This window comes from Piliocolobus tephrosceles, chromosome 13, assembly GCF_002776525.5.
Source record: "Piliocolobus tephrosceles isolate RC106 chromosome 13, ASM277652v3, whole genome shotgun sequence".
Lineage (NCBI taxonomy): Eukaryota > Metazoa > Chordata > Mammalia > Primates > Cercopithecidae > Piliocolobus > Piliocolobus tephrosceles.
In genome coordinates this window covers 13,859,567-13,880,079 of record NC_045446.1, presented here as the reverse complement: position 1 = coordinate 13,880,079, position 20,513 = coordinate 13,859,567, and the positions used below count along the sequence as shown (strand labels likewise).

Sequence of the window (20,513 nt, the reverse complement as noted above, 5' to 3'; positions counted from 1 at the left end):
TGAGACGGAGTCTCGCTCTGTCGCCCAGGCTGGAGTGTAGTGGCCGAATCTCAGCTCACTGCAAGCTCCGCCGCCTCCCGGGTTCACGCCATTCTCCTGCCTCAACCTCCGGAGCAGCTGGGACTACAGGCGCCCGCCACCTCACCCGGCTAGTTTTTTGTATTTTTTAGTAGAGACGGGGTTTCACCGTGTTAACCAGGATGGTCTACGATCTCCTGACCTCGTGATCCGCCCGTCTCGGCCTCCCAAAGTGCTGGGATTACAGGCTTGAGCCACCGCGCCCGGCCCTTATTGTGCTTTTTAATCCACGTTCACCAGTATTGGATTATATGGTTATAATGTACTCTATGTAATCAAACTGACAATATATCGACTTTTTTACGTTTTTCTATGTCTTATTATTAAAAACAATACTGCAATTAATTTTTAAAATATATTTGTTGTTCTTGTGCAAAGGCAGATTTTGCAAGGTAGATATATATGAACATTGTGATTTTTACAGCTATCTTCAGATTGAAATCCAGGATATATAGAAGAGGTAAGGAAGGCCACTTGTAAAGGCTTCAAATGTAAACTTTCAGTCCTACCTCCACAGGAGGTAAACATACAGTCACTGTACAGTATTTGTTAAAAGCATTGATTTACTAAACCTAGCATCAAAAATATACCTCAATTTTTGTAATACCATCTTGGCATTTTTCATTTTTAAATATATATATAGTCAAAAAAATAGAATTTACTCAGGCTTCCCTCAAACTCTTCCCTCAAAAGAAGAAGTAAGCTGTGGTTTAATAATATCTCTAATATGCCGATTTTATTCCTCCCCCACCTCCCATTTCATAATTTTCATCTCTTGCATTTATTCACTTAAAAATGTTTTAGCCGGGCGCATTGTCTCATGCCTGTAATCTCAGCACTTTGAGAGGCCGAGGTGGGCAGATCACCTGAGGTCGGGAGTTCAAGACCAGCCTGACCAACATGGAGAAACCCCGTCTCTACTAAAAATACAAAACTAACCGGACATGGTGGCGCATGCCTGTAATCCCAGCTACTCAGGAGGCTGAAGCAGGAGAATCCCTTGAACCCAGGAGGTGGAGGTTGCGGTGGGCAGAGATTGCACCATTGCACTCCAGCCTGAGCAACAAGAACAAAACTCTTGTTGAAAAAAAAAAAAAAAGGGCCGGGCGCGGTGGCTCAAGCCTGTAATCCCAGCACTTTGGGAGGCCGAGACGGGCGGATCACGAGGTCAGGAGTTCGAGACCATCCTGGCTAATACGGTGAAACCCCGTCTCTACTAAAAATACAAAAAAAAAAACTAGCCGGGCGAGGTGGCGGGCGCCTGTAGTCCCAGCTACTCAGGAGGCTGAGGCAGGAGAATGGCGTAAACCCGGGAGGCGGAGCTTGCAGTGAGCTGAGATCCGGCCACTGCACTCCAGCCTGGGCGACAGAGCGAGACTCCGTCTCAAAAAAAAAAAAAGATTTTATATAAACTCCATAAGGCTGTTAGAATAATTCAACACTTCGTGTTCACTTGTTTCATAAATAAGGAGCCAGCATGGGCTCATTATAATTTGAAATAAAAACATAACCTTAGTTTAGAATTTATAAACAATAGGATTAAAATGGAGGATGAGTATAGACTGTCATTCTCAAGAGAGATTAAGAAAAGAGTACATCTGAAATGAGATGTTTGTGGCTGTCACCCCTAAACTAGGTGACTTTACAGTTTTTTCAGACTCAAGAGCCTATCACTTGTTTAGCTTAAATTTCACCCTTTTGGTTTCCCTTGGTAGTTGAATTAGGAAAAATTCTAAAATGACCCACAAAACACCCTCCCAGCCCCACAAAACCCTGCATAATCCCTGGGACTATGAAATTCATCGTATTAATTTATAACCTGTTGTTAGGTGATATTATATAGTACAGATGACTCTAAAATATGCGATTATCTGGGTGAGCCTGACCAATCACTCGAGCCCTTTACAAGCAGAGGGTTTTCTCTAGCTGGTTGCAGAAAGGAGTCAGAGACTTAAAACACAAGACTTGAAGATGGAGGGGACCATGTGGCAAAAACGTGTGGGCAGTCTCTAGAAGTTGAGGGTGGGTCTCAGCTGACAGTCAGCAAGGAAATTGGTCTTCATTTCTACAACTGCAGGAAACCTAAGTTAGCCAAGAACAAAAAGGAGCTTGGAAGCAGTTTTCTCCCCAGTGCCTCCAGATGAGAACTTAAGCTAGTCAACTCCTTGATTTCAGCCTTGTGACACCCTGAGTAGAGAACCCAGTCACATCAGGTGGGACTTCTCACCTACAGATGAACGGATAAACCGTGAACAGATAAAACAGGTGTTGTTTTAAGCTACTGTTTATAGTAATTAGTTATGCAGCTATGGAAAATTAATACTGTCGTATAGACTTGCCATAGGCTAGGTATATTAATGACAAATAGTGGATTTAAGTCCTTTTGTGGTCACTTATTTGCCTGTTCTTGAGTCACTTACTTGTCTATGCTCAAGTCGGTTTCTAGGTACATTAATGAAAAAAAGTGGATTTAAGTCCTTTTCTGGTCACTTACTTGCCTATGTTCTTGAGTCACTTAATTGTTTCTGCTTAAGTCAGTTTCTTTTCTTTTTCCTTTTCTTTTTTTTTCTTTCTTTCTTTCTTTTTTTTTTTTTTTTTTTTGAGAGGGAGTCTCGCTCTGCCGCTCAGGCTGGAGTGCAGTGGCGCTATCTTGGCTCACTGCAACCTCCGCCTCCTGGATTCAAGCGATTCTCCTGCCTCAGACTCCAGAGTAGCTGGGATTACAGGCGCCCACCACCACTCCCGGCTTGCTTATTTATTTATTTATTTATTTATTTATTTATTTATTTATTCATTCATTCATTCGTTCATTCATTCATTCATTGAGACAGAGTCTCGCTCTGCTGCCCAGGCTAGAGTGAAGTGGTAGGATCTCGGTTCACTGCAACCTCCGCCTCTTGGGTTCAAGCGATTCTTCTGTCTCAGCCTCCCGAGTAGCTGGGACTACAGGCGTGTGCCACCACGTCCAGCTAATTTTTGTACTTTTAGTAGAGACAGGATTTCACCATATTGGCTAGGCTGGTTTCGAACTTCTGACCTCGTGATCTGCCCACCTTGGCCTCCCAGAGTGCTAGGATTACAGGCGTGAGCCATTGCGCCCTGCCCCGGACTAATTTTTGTATTTTGAGTAGAGGTGGGGTTTCACCACACTGGCCAGGCTGGTCTTGAATCCTGACCTCAGGTGATCCACCCTCCTCGGCCTCCCAAAGTGCTGGGATTACAGGCATGAGCCCCTGCGCCTGGTCCCAGTGTGATACATACATACATATATATATATATATATATAAAATAATATAATTATATATAATATAATATAATTATATATATGATATATTATTAATATGTATTAATATAATTAATATGATCTATGATATATAATATATAAATAATATATAATATATACATATCCCAGGGTATATGTGTGTATATATACATATATATACATATCCCAGTGTGATAGATATATATATATATAAATTATGTGTGTGTGTGTGTGTGTGTGTGTGTGTCTAAAATTGCCCTAGCCCCTAATTGAATTAGAATCTCTGCAGATGGTGTCAAGGTATTATATGTGTTTTTAAGTTGGCCAGTTGATTTTATGTGCAGGCTCTCTGTCTCTCATTCCTCAGTTCTCACAAAATGCCACTATCACATGTTAAGACCCATTTTTAAAAATTGCTTACTCGACCTCTGAACAGGCATGTCCTACAAGCATGTCTAAAAATGAACCTGTTGAGCGCTGTGGCTCACACCTGTAACCCAGTGCTTTGGAAGGTTGAGGTGGGAGAATTGCTTGAGGCCAGGAGCTTGAGACCATCCTGGGCAACATGGTGAGACCCTGTTTCTACAAAAAATAAAAAATTAGCCAAAAAATAAAAAGTCAGCTACTAGAGAGGCCGAGGCAGGACCACTGCTTGAGCTCAGGAGTTGGAGGGTGCAGTGAGCTATGATCATGCCACTACCCTCCAACCTAGGCAAACCAGTGAAACCCTGTCTCTAAATAAATTAAAAATGAACCTAATTTTCCTTCTAAACTTGCTTATCTTACCACCATCTTCCATCTAGGTTTCCGAAGTCAGAAAAATAAGAATTCCTTCTTCCCTTTGCCCTCTATTTATGGGAAAGCCATGAAATGATTTCACTCTACTTCATCCTTTCTCTTCGTATCCTCTCCAACCTCCTTTTTTTTCTTTTTTCTTTTTCTTTCTTTTTTTTTTTTTTGAGAGGGAGTCTCGCTCTGTAGCTCACGCTGGAGTGCAGTGGCACCATCTCAGCTCCCTGCAACCTCTGCCTCCAGGGTTCAGGTGATTCTCTTGCCCCAGCCTCCCGAGTATCTGGGAATATAGGCACCTGCCACCATGCCTGGCTACTTTTTAAATATTTTTAGCAGAGATGGGGTTTTGCCATGTGGGCCAGGCTGGCCTGGAACTCCTGACTTCAGGTGATCCGCCCGCCTCAGCCTTCCCAAGTACTGGGATTACAGGCATGAGCCCACCACACCCAGCCTCTCTCCAATCATTTTCCACCCTGCTTAAGAATGTTTCACTAGCTCTCTAGTTGAAAACAAAAACCCAGGCTCTTGGGCCGAATGCGGTGGCTCAGGCTTATATTCCCAGCACTTTGGGAGGCCGAGGCAGGCGGATCACCTGAGGTCAGGAGTTCCAGACCAGCCTGGCTAACATGGTGAAACCCTGTTTCTGCTAAAAATACAAAAAATTACCATGCCTGTATTCCCAGCTACTCGGGAGGCTGAGACAGGAGAATTGCTTGAACCTGGAAGGGGCAGGTTGCAGCAAGCCTAGATCGCGCCACTGCACTCCAGCCTGGAAGCCTGAGTGACAGAGCTAGACTCCATCTCAAAATAAACAAACAAACAAACAAACAAACGAATAAATAAATAAAATAAAGAGCAAAGCGAAGAAAAAAACCCCAGGCTTTTTCCCCCCCTTTAAATATAAACAGAGACCAGGGGCTCACCATGTTAACCAGGCTGATCTCGAACTCCTGGGCTCAACGGATCCTCCTGCCTTGGCCTCTCAAAATGTTAGAATTGCAGGCAGGAGCTACATGGCTTCTCCATAGGGTATGTAAAGACTTCCATAACTTGGGGCTAACCTTTCTCCGGCAGCATATCTCAGTGCTCTCTCTTTGACCCTAAACGCAAGCTATTCATGCAGTCATCTGAACTCAGAATTCTTTGGCCTTGCATTTCATCTTCCTCCATGCAGCATTTTTGACGTTGCCCTTCTCCTAATCCCTATGTAACCTGCAACTCTCAGCTCGCATACATTCTCCTAGTTCTAGAAGTCTTCTCAGACATGTCTCTATCCCCTCCCTAATTCACTACAGAAGAGCTGTCCCTACAGTGTTTTCACACCACTTACAAAACTGGATTGCAATTGCCTGTTTACGCTCTTTCTTGCTATTTGTATCCCCAATGTATGTCACATAACAGGCTGGAGTAAATGTGGAATTAATAATTAATTTAAAAATCTCTAGCCATATCTCAGGACCAACTCATTCTTTAGCAATCTCTAACGTCACCTGGTCAAACTTAGATGTGACCTCTGCAATACTCTTCGTAGAAGATCCGAGACCTTCAGTTTCTTTCCTTTAAAGAAGCCTCATCTGGCTACCCTGTCTCCTTCCCCTGAGGGATCAGTGAGCAGGAGAGTTTAACCAAAATTATGGGGAGAGTGTAACCACAAATTATGAGGTTTGGAAGGGAGCGCCATGAAAGACTTGGGATGCTTCCCACTGGGTATGGTAGAGAAATTGGCAAAAGTTTTTTTTTTTTCTTTTTTTGCATTCTGTTGCCCAGGCTGGAGTGCAATGGCACGATCTCAGCTCACTGCAACCTCCACCTCACAGGTTCAAGTGCTTCTCTCACCTCAGCCTCCCCAGTAGCTGGGATTACAGGTGCCTGCCACCATGCCCAGCTAATTTTTGTGTTTTTAGTAGAGATGGGGTTTCACCATGTTGGCCAGGCTGGTCTGGAATTCCTGATCTCAAGTGATCCTCCCACCTCGGCCTCCCAAAATGCAGTGATTATGAGCCACCCTGCCTGGCCTTAAGTTTTATAAACTTTTAGAAGCAAGTTATAAATTTTGATAACAATCTTAGAATTGCATAAAATATACAACTATAGTGAATGAATTGCAAAGATTTTCTATGCCTCCTTTTAGGACAATGCTGTAGGTTGGTTCTCAATTATCTTGCTGAAAGTAGAGCAAGAAATGTATAGGTTTAACATTTTTGTGCAAATGCAGAGGTCCCTGACAAATTTAATAATTTATCATCTTGCTGAGTCATAATTTTGAATAATGACTGAGCATGGTAGACCCCTCAAGAGCCACATTCCAGTCCATCATGTCATGTCACATTAAAGGACTCAGTGAGGGGTTGGGCACGGAGGCTCACACCTGTAACCCCAGCACTTCAAGAGGCCGAGGTGGGAGGATCGCTTGAGCCCAGGAGTTCAAGACCAGCCTGGGCAATATACTGAGACCTCCATCTTAAAAAGTAAAAGTAATAAAGGATTCAATGAGAGATCGTTAAATGTTTCAGCTACATTTGATTGTCCCTAAAGCAGGACATTTTATGCCATGGTAGTATTCAAGATTGCAGGATGCAGCTCTCACAAATGTCAGGGGTCTACTGCAGTGGTTCCTTAGCTTGCCAGAAAAAAAACCTTTGCTGAAACTTAATATCAAATCCAGCCAATGGGAATCAGGCAAATGACTTGAACTTAGGTGGCCTTCCTAAGAACCAGGCTAGAAAATCATCCCTGACATCAGAGCCAACTTTGTAGACATGAAGGCCTTGATCAATCAAGGAGCCTGTAGGCTGAATTTCAGGGATGCTCCTTTTTTCACATAGAGCCTTAAAAGAAATGGTGCTGCTGGGCATGGTGGCTCACGCCTGTAATCCCAGCACTTTGGGAGGCTGAGGCGGGTGAATCACAAGGGCAGGAGTTCGAGACCAGCCTGGCCAACATGGTGAAATGCCATCTCTACTAAAAATACAAAAAATTAGCTGGGCGTGGTGGTGGGTGCCTGTAATCCCAGCTACTTAGGAGGCTGAGGCAGGAGAATCACTTGAACCCGGGAGGTGAAGGTTGCAGTGAGCTGAGATCACATCACTGTACTCCAGCCTAGGTGACAGTGCGAGACTCCCATCTCAAAAAAAAAATAAAAAAAAAAAAAAAAGAAGAAAAGAAATGGTGCTATTAATTAGCTTCTGGAAATGGAAATGTGCATTTATGCATTATGTGATACAATCTAGGAGGAAAGTGCTTATCAGCTGCCTTCCAACCCAGAGTTTCTTCCAGAGCACAGGACTGTAGAGGTCAAACTCAACCCAGCTTTGAATTCCAACACTGTGACTAACTGACCAGCTACATGACCATGAGTGAATTTATTTAAATTAGGTTTTCTCCATCTTCAAAATGATTGCAACATTTTCCTCTTTATTCATGCGTAAGCCAGAGAATGGTCAGAGTTCCTATTTCAGCACCCTGTACATGTAGGAAGATGCTCGGCAAATGTGAGGTCCCTCCCACGGGCAGGAATTGCGCTTGCTCTGATCTGAGCCCCCGCCAGGACCATAGGTTACTTTGCCTATCCGCTCCCTGAACCTGAACTTTCCAGTGAAAACTTGTACAAACATGTTCACTATCATTAGTTTTCTCAAAGGTCTTCAAATCAAAACTCAACTGCTTGTTTCAAAAACAGAATTTGAGGCCAAGTGCAGTGGCTCACACCTGTAATCCCAGGACTTTGGGAGGCAGAGGCTGGTGGATTGCTTGAACTCAGGAATTCAACACCAGCCTGGGCAACATGGCAAAACCCTGTCTCTACTAAAAATTCAAAAATTATCTGGTTCTGGTGGCATGCACCTGTGGTCCCAGCTACTTGGGGGGCTGAGGTGGGAAGAATCACTTGAGCACAGGAGGCAGATGTTACAGTGAGCTGTCATGACACTGCCCTCCAGCCTGGGCGACAGAGTGAGACCCTGTCTCAAACAAAAGACATAATTTGAATTCCTACATAAAACAGCCAACAATCTGAGAATCTAAATGGACAAGATAAATTCAATTGATAGGGAAAATTTTTATTTTTTTGAAGTGAAGCAGGCCCAATATCAAAAACACTAAAAACGATTCCCCTGTACCAAGGTGGGGTGTTGACTGTCAACTGAAGCAGCAGGGGCTGTTAAAACGACTCCTCTGCTCATGGCCCTCCAGAGTGGTGGTGAACAGCTTTTCTTTCCATTTCTCATGAAGACCAGGGCTTCTGGGCTCTCAGATTCTCAAGCAGAACAAATTACCATTGGACCAGTTCTCCTTCCCCTCCCCAACACCACTTCCTGCCTAGAAGCAGAAGTGAATCAGACAAACGATATGACTTTTAAAAAATTATTTAATTTAGTAGTTTTTTTTTGGAAAAAAAGCAATAAGGCAAAAAAACTGAAAATATATATAGTTGTGTTTTGTTTTCATGTGACTTTATTCCACCGGAAAGATTCTAAACTTCTTCCATTAGCAGGAATCTGATTGGGGATCAAGCCAGAAATGTAGTGCAGATGGTGAAGGAAGGAAAGGGGATAAAGCAGAGAAGTCCAATTTACTTGGGGAATTCTCACTCTATCCAAAGCCCCAGATGAGGTCACTGCTTTTATGAGCCTCCTTGAAAGAAGCCTTGACATAACCCCTGGCTTATTTTGGGAATAAGGTTCTTAGGAGGAAATTCCCCAGCAGTCAAAGTCACTCCTCTCCCATGTTTATCACAACTAGGAAGGAAGGGATAGGGGAAGGAATAAAAGTACTAATTTACCCAGTAAAACCAATTTCCTCGCAGGGATGGCTTCCTTTGGAATGATATTTTCCCCCAGGACCCACGCTGGCTGAGGCTCAGCAGTTAAGGAACAAAACAAAAAATACTAACAAAAAGCATACAAGGAAGGCACCTCAATTTGTGATCCTCAACCAAGGGTGGGTTGCACAGGGATGATATTTCTCAACAAGACAACGAAAACAAATACAGAACAAACAGAGAAGGAAGCCAGGGCCCCACAGGAGCAATTATCTGATCCACCCCACACGACAGTGCTTTAAGCCCCACGTACTAGGAAGAAAGTTCTTTTGGGGTTTAGCCCATGTGCCGGACAGAGCAGAATTAAACTGGAAGTTGCCCTCCGGACTTTCTACCCATACTCTTCCTAAAAAGAGAAAGAAAAGAGGCAGGAAAGAGGTTAGGATTTCATTTTCAAGAGTCAGCTAATTAGGAGAGCAGAGTTTAGACAGCAGTAGGCACCCCATGATACAAACCATGGACAAAGTCCCTGTTTAGTAACTGCCAGACATGATCCTACTCAGGTTTTGAATCTCTCTGCCCATAAAAGATGGAGAGCAGAGGAGTGCCATCCACATCAACACGTGTCCGAGAGAGTCTCAGGGAGACAAGGGATATCAAAAAACAAGATTCTTAATGGGAAGAAAATCAAACCAAAAAATTAGATTTTTCTCTACATATATATAATATACAGATATTTAACACATTATTCCAGAGGTGGCTCCAGTCCTTGGGGCTTGAGAGATGGTGAAAACTTTTGTTTCAGATTAACTTCTCCTAATTCTGAAGTATATCAGAATGGGACAGGCAATGTTTTGCTCCACACTGGGGCACAGACCCAAAATGGTACTGTGCCAGGAGAAAGAAGAGAAGCCAGAAAGACAATGAAGGATGGCACTGAGGGGGGGTGGGAAAGCAAAAGTGACTAGTAGTCTTTTCCCATCCTGCCTGTGTTCTCAGAAGCTCTCCGCCAGAGAAAGTCCATAAAACCCCTTTGTGAGGAGAATGCACCCCTCTTACCAACCACCAAAGTGGTCTCCAGTTGCTACTAAAGATGATGGAGAACAACAGGGGGTGTTCGATGCAAGTAAAAACAGAAACTTCCAAGAATGTAACTCTGAATATTCCAGCCCTATAGAACAATCTCTCTCACGGGTGTTCCAATATCGCAGTTATCTCCGCATGGACACTCCATTAAACCGACCCCATGTGTGAACACATTTCATGATGTTATACCTAAGCTCCACTGCAACCATTCACGATGCCTCCATTGGTAAGTCTTACATGTTTCTTTTTAAGGGAACTTCTAAATTCGGTTCTTGCTTTGAACAGCACCAAAATGCCCCTGAATCATAATCTTACGCAGATCTTGGCTGAGCAGGATACTACAAGGGGAGGGTAAGTGACATCATCTTAAACGGGGGCAGAGGGAGAAAGAAGAGCCCAGAATACTTGACTTTGTGGATGTGGAATACACTAACCTTCAGCCACTAAACCTCTCCCTTACAGACATAGTATCTCATATGTCGATTTCAGTTTCAATCAGCTAAGGCAACCAGCCAATCACCACCACTGGTGTTTCCTTCTGGTGATTGATTTGGAAAAAATGATTGGTCAAGAGAGACAAACTTGAGGAAAGCACTTGGCAAGAGAGTCACAACTGCCAGCTTTTCCACACATCCTCTGTCCTCTTCTCCATTAGATGCTCCTCTTTTTTGTTACTGCCATTTCAGAAAATGTCCGGGCATGAGCTCCAGTCCTGTTTTTCTTTACACTCCCAGTATTCTCCCCTATAAATATGGGTTAACTCCTTGGTAACAGGGTCCTTCTTCCGCTCAAACCACAGTGCCTTATAGGGATCATATGGTGTGCCTAAAAGGAAAAGAGAGGAAAGAAAAAAATTAGTGCTGGCATTCTCTATGCATCAAGAAAGAAGAGTAGAAGGGAAGTTCATTACCATCCTCTGTGGCTTTCATAGCTTCTGCTTCTCTCTTCTTTCTGGAAAGTCTTTGTTTTTCCTCCAGGCGCTGCTTCTCCGCATTTGCTTCATCCCAGCGCCCATTTTCCATCAGTCTCTGGTCAGGTCGTAACCGGCTGTCTGTGGGGGCAGTGCCACTTTCCCAAGCATTGAGAGTCAGAGCAAGCTCTGAGAAGTAATACATGTTTTCTGCATTCTTCCTAAAAGTAGAAGATAAGAAAAAGAAATGGTAATCCCAGAGCCCAGACCCTATTTAAGGAGCAACAACAACTAAGTACACTGCCAAGGCCACATCACCAAGGCTGTTCTACAAAAACAGGGTCTGTGAAAAGGATCTAGGACCATGTCACGTTGCCCTAGCTAAAGGAGAGATCACTCCCCATCTCCTCCCTGGCATCACTCAGTTCCACAGTCTTCTGGTGTTGTGTGGCGCCAGCTGAAATTATCTACATTCAATAGAAAGAAGGAAACATTCTACTGATTGAAAATTCCTCACTCCTGTTTCCTTAGTTTTCTTTTTAACCTCTCTCTGGGATAATCTTGGCTATTACTACAAACTGTATTAGATGATGACAGGAAATAAGTGACCTCTATCTTGTTTCCAAAGTCCTGCACATTGTCTCAGGGATCGTTCTTTTCTGCTAGGCTTTTTTCTCTTATTATTATTTATTTATTTAGACAGTCTCACTCTGTCGCCTAGCCTGCAGTGCAGTGGCATGATCTCAGCTCACTGCAACCTCAAACTTCTGGGCTCAAGTCATCCTCATGCCTCAGCCTCTCAAGTAGCTGGGATTATGGGTGCGCACCATCATATGTAGCTAATTTCTGTATTTTTAGTAGAGACAGTGTTTCACCATATTGGCCAGGCTGGTCTTGAACTCCTAATCACAAGGGATTCACCTGCCCTGGCCTCCCAAAGTGCTGGGATTACAGGTGTGAGCCACCGCACCTGGCTGCTGATGGGCCTTTAGGCTAAATTGTTAACAGGTGGTAGGCACCTTCCTCCTCTAGCCACTTTTGAACAGTTTTGCTCTAAACAGTAGAAAAATATCCTTCTGAATCACAATCCAAAGGACCAAAGCACAAAGTATTTTTTGTCAGATGTAGTTTGGTTTGAAATAAGCATATCCATATCCTGCAAGTCAAATCACACAATGACAACCTTCTATTAATCTCTCCAAAGGTCTCAATTTCCCTTGCTCAATTCCTCACATAATTAAGTGAGAGGGCAGGCAGAAATGCCTTCGATATTGCTCCACAGTCAAGGGCAAAGTGGTATCTGGGCAGCATGCATGCTGATACTCACGGTAAAGGATTCCTTTTCCACAGCATGACCCTGCTATCCTCTGCTTCATGGCCTCTCTGTCGAGCATCACCCCCATTTTCCCCAATGACTGGCTGTACTTTGAAACATTCCATTTTCTCATCCCATGTCCCCAGAAGGGCAAAGTGGACTTTTCCTGATGGATCTGTCACTTCCCCTGTCACCTGCAAGGGTGGAGAACAGGGCTTGGCTATATAGAATTCATTGTGAATTAGCTTACCTGACTATACTGGAAGTCCTAGGATAAATACTGGTTAGATCCTGTTATAACAAACACCAGGGAGTCATCCAAATTATTATTATTATTAGAGATGGGATCTTGCTCCGTTGACCAGGCTGGAGTACACTGATGCAATCATAGCTCACTATGGCCTCTAACTCTAGGGCTCAAGTGATCTCTCACCTCAGCCACTCGAGTAGCTAGGACTACAGGCATGTGCCACCACATCTGGCTAATTCTTTAATTTTTTTTTTTAGAGAAAGGGTCTTGCTATGTTGCCCAGACAGGTCATGAACTCCTTGGCTCAAGAAATCCTCTTATTTCTGCCTCCCAAAGTGTTAGGATTATAGGCATGAGCCACCATGCCTGGCCTCAAATTATTTTGTTATATTTTTTTCCTGCTACTTGAAATAACTGAGCCATGACTTGGGGATTTCATTACCATTTGTTGTTATATGGGGATTTTTGGTAAACTTTTTATTTTTATTTTATACTCTTTGTTATTTTAAAATGTACAATTAAATTATTTTTGACTGCAGTCACCCTGTTGTGCCAGCAAATACTAGACTTTATTCTATTTTTTTGTACCCATTAACTATCCCCACTTCCTCCTTGCTCTCTGTCCCCTCCCCTCACTACCCTTCCCAGGGAGTTTTCTATCAAATATACATGTAGAAAAAGCATCTGACTGGTACTCAGAATTATATTTTCTTCTCTCCAGAAATTCATAGGGATCCATAAACAGATTGAAATCCCCAGCTATTCTTCATTCTCCCACAGAAACTCATGACACAAATCATTATGGTGGTATCACACAACTCCCCATTAAACTTCTCAAACTTCTCAGGGATCAAACCCCTTCTTCCTGAAATCTTTTATTAGTCCTTCCTCTGTGTTTTCCCATTTACTTTCTCTTTTTTTCTTTTCTTCTTTTTTTTTTTTTTGAGACGGCGTTTCTCTCTTTTGCCCAGGCTGGAGGGCAATGGTGTGATAGGCTCACTGCAACCTCCGCCTCACCGGTTCAAGCAATTCTCCTGCCTCAGCCTCCCAAGTGGCTGGGATTTCAGGCATGCGCCACCATGCCCGGCTAATTTTGTATTTTTTGTAGAGATAGGGTTTCTCCATGCTGGTCAGGCTGGTTTTGAACTCCTGACCTCAGGTGATCCGCCCGCCTCGGCTGTGTTTCCCGTTTTCAATTTCTCATTGCTCTTGACACTTTCACTTCCTCACTTATTATCATTCCCAGAAAAGAGAAGGAATTGTTTTAGTAATACAATATAGTATTTCTTGCTGACTTTCTCCTTCACCTCTACCTTTTTTTTTCTTTTTCTTTTCCTTTTTTTTTTTTGAGACGGAGTCTTACTCTGTCGCCCAGGCTGGAGTGCAATGGTGCGAGACTCACTGCAGCCTCTGCCTCCCAGGTTCAAGTGATACTCCTGCCTCAGCCTCCCGAGTAGCTGGGATTACAGGCACCTGCCACCACACCCAGCTAATTTTTGTATTTTTAGTAGAGACAAGGTTTCACCATGTTGGCCAGGCTGGACTCGAATTCTTGACCTCAGGCGATCTGCCCGCCTCAGCCTCCCAAAGTGCTGGGATTACAGCTGTGAGCCACCGCACCCAGCCTTTCACCTCTACTTTTTTTGAATCACTATATGTACACATACACTATATATAATGTACACACCCCCCACACCTCCCCACATGTATATACATTCCAGTCCTAAAGGAGTATGCTTTCTAAGAGATACATGCTAAGTGATGTAATTTAAACTTCCCTTACCTTTCTTGCTACATCCCGAGAGAAGTAGCTATAAGGAACGAATTTAAGATTACACTTGTCTCCTGTCTTGTGATTCACAATATCAATTTCACCAGACTGTAAAATGAAAAAATTCATAGTTTTATTAAGACTGGATAAATTCAATGTCTGCCAAACCCATGGTTCATAATTCTTTACTTTTCAACCTTACATTCTAGTAATCCCTTGTTTAAGATTCCGATCTTAACTAGCCTTGGGAATGCTATAGAATCCCTATGTAACCTTGGTTTTCCAGGTTGAGATCAAGACCAAGTGACCACTTGTTTTGAATTGTATCTCACATGTTAGATGGCATGATTTGACCTTCAGCACATATACTGAAATTCACATGGTAATTTACCTTTCCAAACCAATCCCTCACTAGTACCCTTCATGAACTCTTCTGCTTAAATCAAAATACTCTACTCACAATTTCAAATTACATATGCTGGGTCTTTCTATACTTTACTCATTTCATTTTCCCTCTTTTCTTCTTTTTTTTTTTTTTTAATTTTCTGTAGAGACAAGGTCTCACTATGTTGCCCAGGCTAGTCTCAAACTCCTGTGCTTAAGTGATCCTCCCAGTTTGGCCTCCCAAGATGTTGGGATTACAGGCATGAGCCAACATGCCCGGCCCATTTTCCCTTCCTTTCTATCTTCTGAATCCCAAACCACACTTTAAGATTCAGCTTAATTCCCACATCTACTGTGAGGCCTTTCCTGACTGCTCAGAAGACAGTATTCCCTCTTTTCTAAATTTACTGCAACCACTGTCTTAAGAGCAAACTGACAATTAATCAGATACTATCGTAGGGCATCTTTTATATTAGTGTATGTTGCTGCATACTTTCCAACCTACACATTGGTCATATATCTCTAATGATATAATAACTTCTTGAGGGACATCTCATCAGACTTTGTATCCCCACGACCTAGCATACCGCCTGGCAATAAATATTTGATGAATAATGAAAGGATTAAGACTTAGGGCCACGTTTGTTTTTTGTACCTGTCGTAGCACCCAACACAGTCCTAGCAGAATAGTCATTGATGAATGTTATAATTTGGTCATTTATAAACAATAATTTGTGGTACAGAAACTTGGGGAGGTAGAGGTAGGGTTACTGCCTGAGAGAAATTCCTTAGGAGAAACTGATGAATCGGTAGCAACATTCTGGGACCAGTTCACATGTCCTAAATACTGCAGAAATATATCTAAAGAGGTATTCTTTTAAACTTCACATGCACTTTAGGTACCTTTCCTCACCTGATCTATCCACAACTTGCCCACAATAATATTGTGTACAGTTGTGGTAACTTTCTTCCAAGTGTAGTGGTGCCCAGTTGCATGGAAAATACAATGAATGGTACCTGGAAGCAGAAAGAGGTATCCAAATTAAGCCAAATGTCAGAAAAATAGCATCATGCAGCCTCAAAACAGTAATGGATTAATTTCTATTGATATTTATTACTTTTAGAAATAAAACAATAAAAATGACTTATACTTTCTTAAATGCTGGAAGTATTGACTGAATTTTTCTCACTTAACTTTTAACAATCTATGAATAAAACATAACTAAATGATGACAAACCCTGGCAACTGATACACCTCAGCCAGGGCGCTGTGTTCTATAACACAACTGCAAAATTCACAGAAACAAGTCAAATGTGCCCCAACATGCATCGTGGAAGTAACTGCATTATGGAAGGAGCACACATTGGTAGTCTGTACTGGGACCGGGCTCTATTGTTAGTTACTAGCTGTGTGACCTTAAACAAACCACTTATCTAAGGCCCCTTAATTGTAAAAATGGAATAGTGGATAGAGCTGGGGCTTTGAAATCAGACAGAACTGGATTAAATCCTGGCTCTAGTCCTCATCAGATGTATGACCCTCTGTTATATAATGAAGAATAAAACCCTTATAATTTCCCAAGTGACAGGAGTATCTCTGTTATTTATGGTGGACCTTGACAATTTATACTAATGAGGTGACTCATGGTGGGCCCCAGAGAGCTAATGCTAACAACTTAGGATGAGAACAAGCCAGGCTCCACCATGTGATTAGAGACAGGGTTTTGAGTCACCTGATACTGGGTTAACTTCCTGACCTCCGGTGATGAAAGAGGATCTGGATATTGAATTAAATCCTGCAATCAAACCTAAATAATGAAGCCCTACTAAAATCTCTGGACACCAAAGCTCAGTGGAGTTTCCTGGTTGATGAATATATCAGTGTGCCAAGAGGGTGACGTGCCCTGATTCCATGGTGACAGGGCACAAAGTTCTGTGTTCAGGACCCTCCCAGACCTCACCCTATGGGTCCCTTCATTTGGCTGGCCCTGATTTGTACCCTGAATAATAAAACGGTAATGATAACTAGAGCACTTTCCTGAGTTCTGAGTCATTCTAATGAATTATCAAACCTGAGGTAGTTGTGGGAACTCCTGAACTCACAGCCAGTTATCAGAAGTGCAGGTGGCCTAGGGCCTCCAACTTGTTGCTGGCATCTGAAGCAAGGGCAATCTTGTTGGGTACTATGCCCTTAACTTATAGGGAATCTGTGGGAACTCTGGGTGGTTAGTGTCAGAATTGCATTACAGTATTGCACTATGAATGTTTCAAGGGCTTTGGTTTTATCATCTGTAAACTCGGGATAATCCGTCCTATTGTGCAGTAAATGTCTGTTTATTTGCCTAATAAAATGCTTGAAACATATAGCTGACTCCTGTTCCTATGAGTCAATCTCCAATGAATAACAAAATCAGTGGTTTCACAGGAGAGATAACTGAGGATTCAAAATAATCAAAAATTTAAAAAGATAGTTAATAATAGTCAATTCCAGGCCAGGTGGGATGGCTCACCTCTATAATCCCAGCACTTTGGAAGGCCAAAGTGGGCAGATCACTTGACGTCAGGTGTTCAAGACCAGCCTGGCCAACATGGTGAAACCCCCATCTCTACTAAAAATACAAAAAATTAGCTGGTGTGGTGGTGTGTGCCTGTAATCCCAGCTACTTGGGAGGCTGAGGTGGGAGAATCACTTGAACCCAGAAGGCAAAGGTTGCAGTGAGCCAAGATCACATCACCATACTCCAGCCTGGACAACAGAGCGAGTCACTGTCTCAAAAATAAAAAATAAAAATACGGGAGGCTGAGGCAGGAGAATGGCATGAACCCAGGAGGCGGAGCTTGCAGTGAGCCGAGACCGCGCCACTGCACTCCAGCCTGGGCAACAGAGTGAGACTCCATCTCAAAAAAATAAAATAAAATAAAATAAAATAAAATTAAAATAAAAATAAAAAAGTCGATTCCAGTAAAAGTATAACCCTAAGTTCTCTCTGTAACCACTAATAAAAATAACTCACCAGTTGTGGTTTAGACGTGTTTCTTATACAAAAAATTAAAGTAGCCCTGCCTTGGCAGATAAGGATAACAACAATGAAGGCTATGACATTAATGATAATAACAGCAACTCTGCTGAGAACACTTGCTGTGTACTAGGCGCCGTGCTATTGCCTCCTCATGCATTATTTCATTTAATCTTCACAAACACATTCGAAATATTTGCTCCACCTAAACATATTCTAAATCTCTGGGTTTCTTTTTCTTTTTCTTTTTTTTTCCAGATGGAGTTTTGCTTTGTCACCCAGACTGGAGTGCAGTGGTGCAGTCTTGGCTCACTGCAACCTCCGCCTCCCGGGTTCAAACAATCCTGCCTCAGCCTCCCGAGTGGCTGGGGTTACAGGCGCCCACCACCATGCCCAGCTAATTTTTGTATTTTTAGTAGAGACAGGGTTTCACCATACTGGCCAGGCTGGTCTCAAACTACTGACCTCGTGATCCGCCCACCTCGGCCTCCCAAAGAGCTGGGATTACAGGCGTGAGCCACCACACACAATGGTTTTTTTTTTTTTTTTTTGAGACAGGATCTCGCTTTGTCACCCAGACTGGAATGCAATGGTGCAATCACAGTTCACTGCAACCTTGACCTCCTGGGCTCAAGCGATCCTCCCTCCTCGGTCTCCCAAGTAGCTGGGACTACGGGCATATGCCACAATGCCCAGTTAAAGTTTTTCATTTTTTGTAGAGACAGGGTCCCACTATGTTGCCTAAACTGGTCTTGAGCTTCTGGGCTCAGGCGATCCTCCCACCTCAGCCTCCCAAAATACTAGGATTACAGGCACGATCCACTGCACCCGGCCTAAATCTCTTAACCAATACCTCCTCCTCTACCATCTCATTCTATGAGGCCAGCATTCCCTGACACTAAAGAACTCAAGTCAACAATGGGCAAAGGAGGCTGGGTATGGCGGCTCACGCCTGTAATCCCCGCACTTTGGGAGGCTGAGGCAGGCGGGTCACTTGAGGTCAGGAGTTCAAGACCAGCATGACCAACATGGTGAAACCATGTCTCTACTAAAAATACAAAAAATTAGCTGGGTGTGTTGCAGGGGGCCTATAATCCCAGCTATTCTGGAGGCTTAGCAGGAGAATCACCTGAACCAAGAAGTGGAGGTTGCAGTGAGCCAAGATTGCACCACTGCACTCCAGACTGCATGAGAGTGTGAGACTCCATGTCAAAAAAAAAAAGGCAAAGGACTTGAACAGATATTTCTCCAAAGATATACAAATGATAAATAAGCACATAAAAAAGTGCTCAACAACACTAATTATTAGAGAAATGCACGTCAAACCACAATGAGATACTACCTCATATCCATTAGGATAGCTACAATACATTTTTTAAAAGTGTTGGCAAGGATATGGAGTAACGGGAACCTTTGTGCACTGTTGGTAGGAATGTATAACCTTGTCGAAGGCAGTATGGTAGTTTGCTCAAAAAATTAAGAATATAATTGCCATGTGATTCTATTTCTGGGTATATACTACAAAGAACTGAAAGCAGAGTCTTAAAGAGATATTTGTCGTTCTTGAAACTTTTTTTTTTTTCTTAAGACATTAGGCAAAGAGATGAAAGGGTATTTGTATATCCACATTCACAGCAGTGTTACTCACAATAGCTAAAACATGGAAGCAACCCAAGAGTCCATCAACAGATGGATGGATAAGCAAAATGTGGTACATACATACAATGGGATAAATATTATTCAGCCTTAAAATGAAAGGAAATTCTGACATTTGTTACCGCATGGATGAACCTTGATGACATTACGTTAGGTGAAACAAGCCAGTCACAAAGAGACAAAAACTGTATGATTCCACTTATAGGAGGTACTTAAAGTAGTTAAAATAGAGACAGAAAGTAGAATAGTGTGTGCCAGGGTTTGAGGAGGGAGAATAGAAAATTATTTTTTGGCCGGGTGTGGTGGCTCACGCCTGTAATCCCAGCACTTTGGGAGGTCAAGGCGGATGGATCACTTGAGGTCAGGAGTTCAAGAACAGCCAGGCCAACTTGGCCTGGCCATCTCTACTAAAACAACACAAAAATTAGCCGGGTATGGTGGCGGGTACCTGTGATCCCAGCTACTCGGGAGGCTAAGGCACAAGAATTGCTTGAACCTGGGAGGTGGAGGTTGCAGTGAGCTGAGATCATGCCACTGCACTTCAGCCTGGGTGAGAGAGCGAGATTTGGTCTCGACAAAAAAAAAAAAAAAAAAAAAAAAGCCAGGTGTGGTGGCTCATGCCTGTAATCCCAGTACTTTGGGAGGTGGAGGTGGGTGGATCACGAGGTCAGGAGATCGAGACCACGGTGAAACCCCGTCTCCACTGAAAATACAAAAAATTAGCCGGGCGTGGTGGCAGGTGCCTGTAGTCCCAGCTACTCAGGAGGCTGAGGCAGGAGAATGGCGTGAACCCAGGAGGCAGAGCTTGCAGTGAGCCGAGATGGCGCCACTGAACTCCAGCCTGGGCGACAGAGCGAGATTCCGTCTCAAAAAAAAAAAAAGAAAGAAGATTATTTTGTAATGTATATAGAGTTCCCATTTTATAAGATTAAGAGTTTTGGAGATGGAGGGTGGTGATGGTTGCACAACATTATGTATGTAATACCACTGACCACTACACTTAAGAATTGGTAAAGTGCTAAATTTTATGTTACGTGTATTTTACAATTAAAAAATTGGAGACCGGGCACAGTGGCTCATGCCTGTAATCCAGCACTCTGGGAGGCCGAAGCAGGTAGATCACTTGAGGTGACTAGTTCAAGACCAGCCAGGCCAACATGGTGAAACCCCGTCTCTACTAAAAATACAAGTTAGCCAGTTGTGGTGGTGCATGCCTGTAGTCCCAGCTAGTCA

At 43.1% G+C, this 20,513-nt stretch overlaps 1 protein-coding gene across 1 annotated transcript in view; it reads right to left on the bottom strand.

Moving 5' to 3' along the window:
- Nucleotides 1-8,480: 8,480 nt before the first annotated feature.
- OSBP (oxysterol binding protein) overlaps nt 8,481-20,513 on the bottom strand; it is a 40,698-nt gene continuing 28,665 nt past the window's right edge. The window contains exons 10-14 of the mRNA XM_023215522.3: nt 15,521-15,624; nt 14,236-14,331; nt 12,215-12,396; nt 10,888-11,108; nt 8,481-10,802 (exon numbers count right to left, since the gene is read on the bottom strand). Coding sequence (XP_023071290.2) covers nt 10,660-10,802; nt 10,888-11,108; nt 12,215-12,396; nt 14,236-14,331; nt 15,521-15,624 — 746 coding nt within the window. The 3' untranslated portion in view covers nt 8,481-10,659. The remainder of the gene's footprint in view (nt 10,803-10,887; nt 11,109-12,214; nt 12,397-14,235; nt 14,332-15,520; nt 15,625-20,513) is intronic.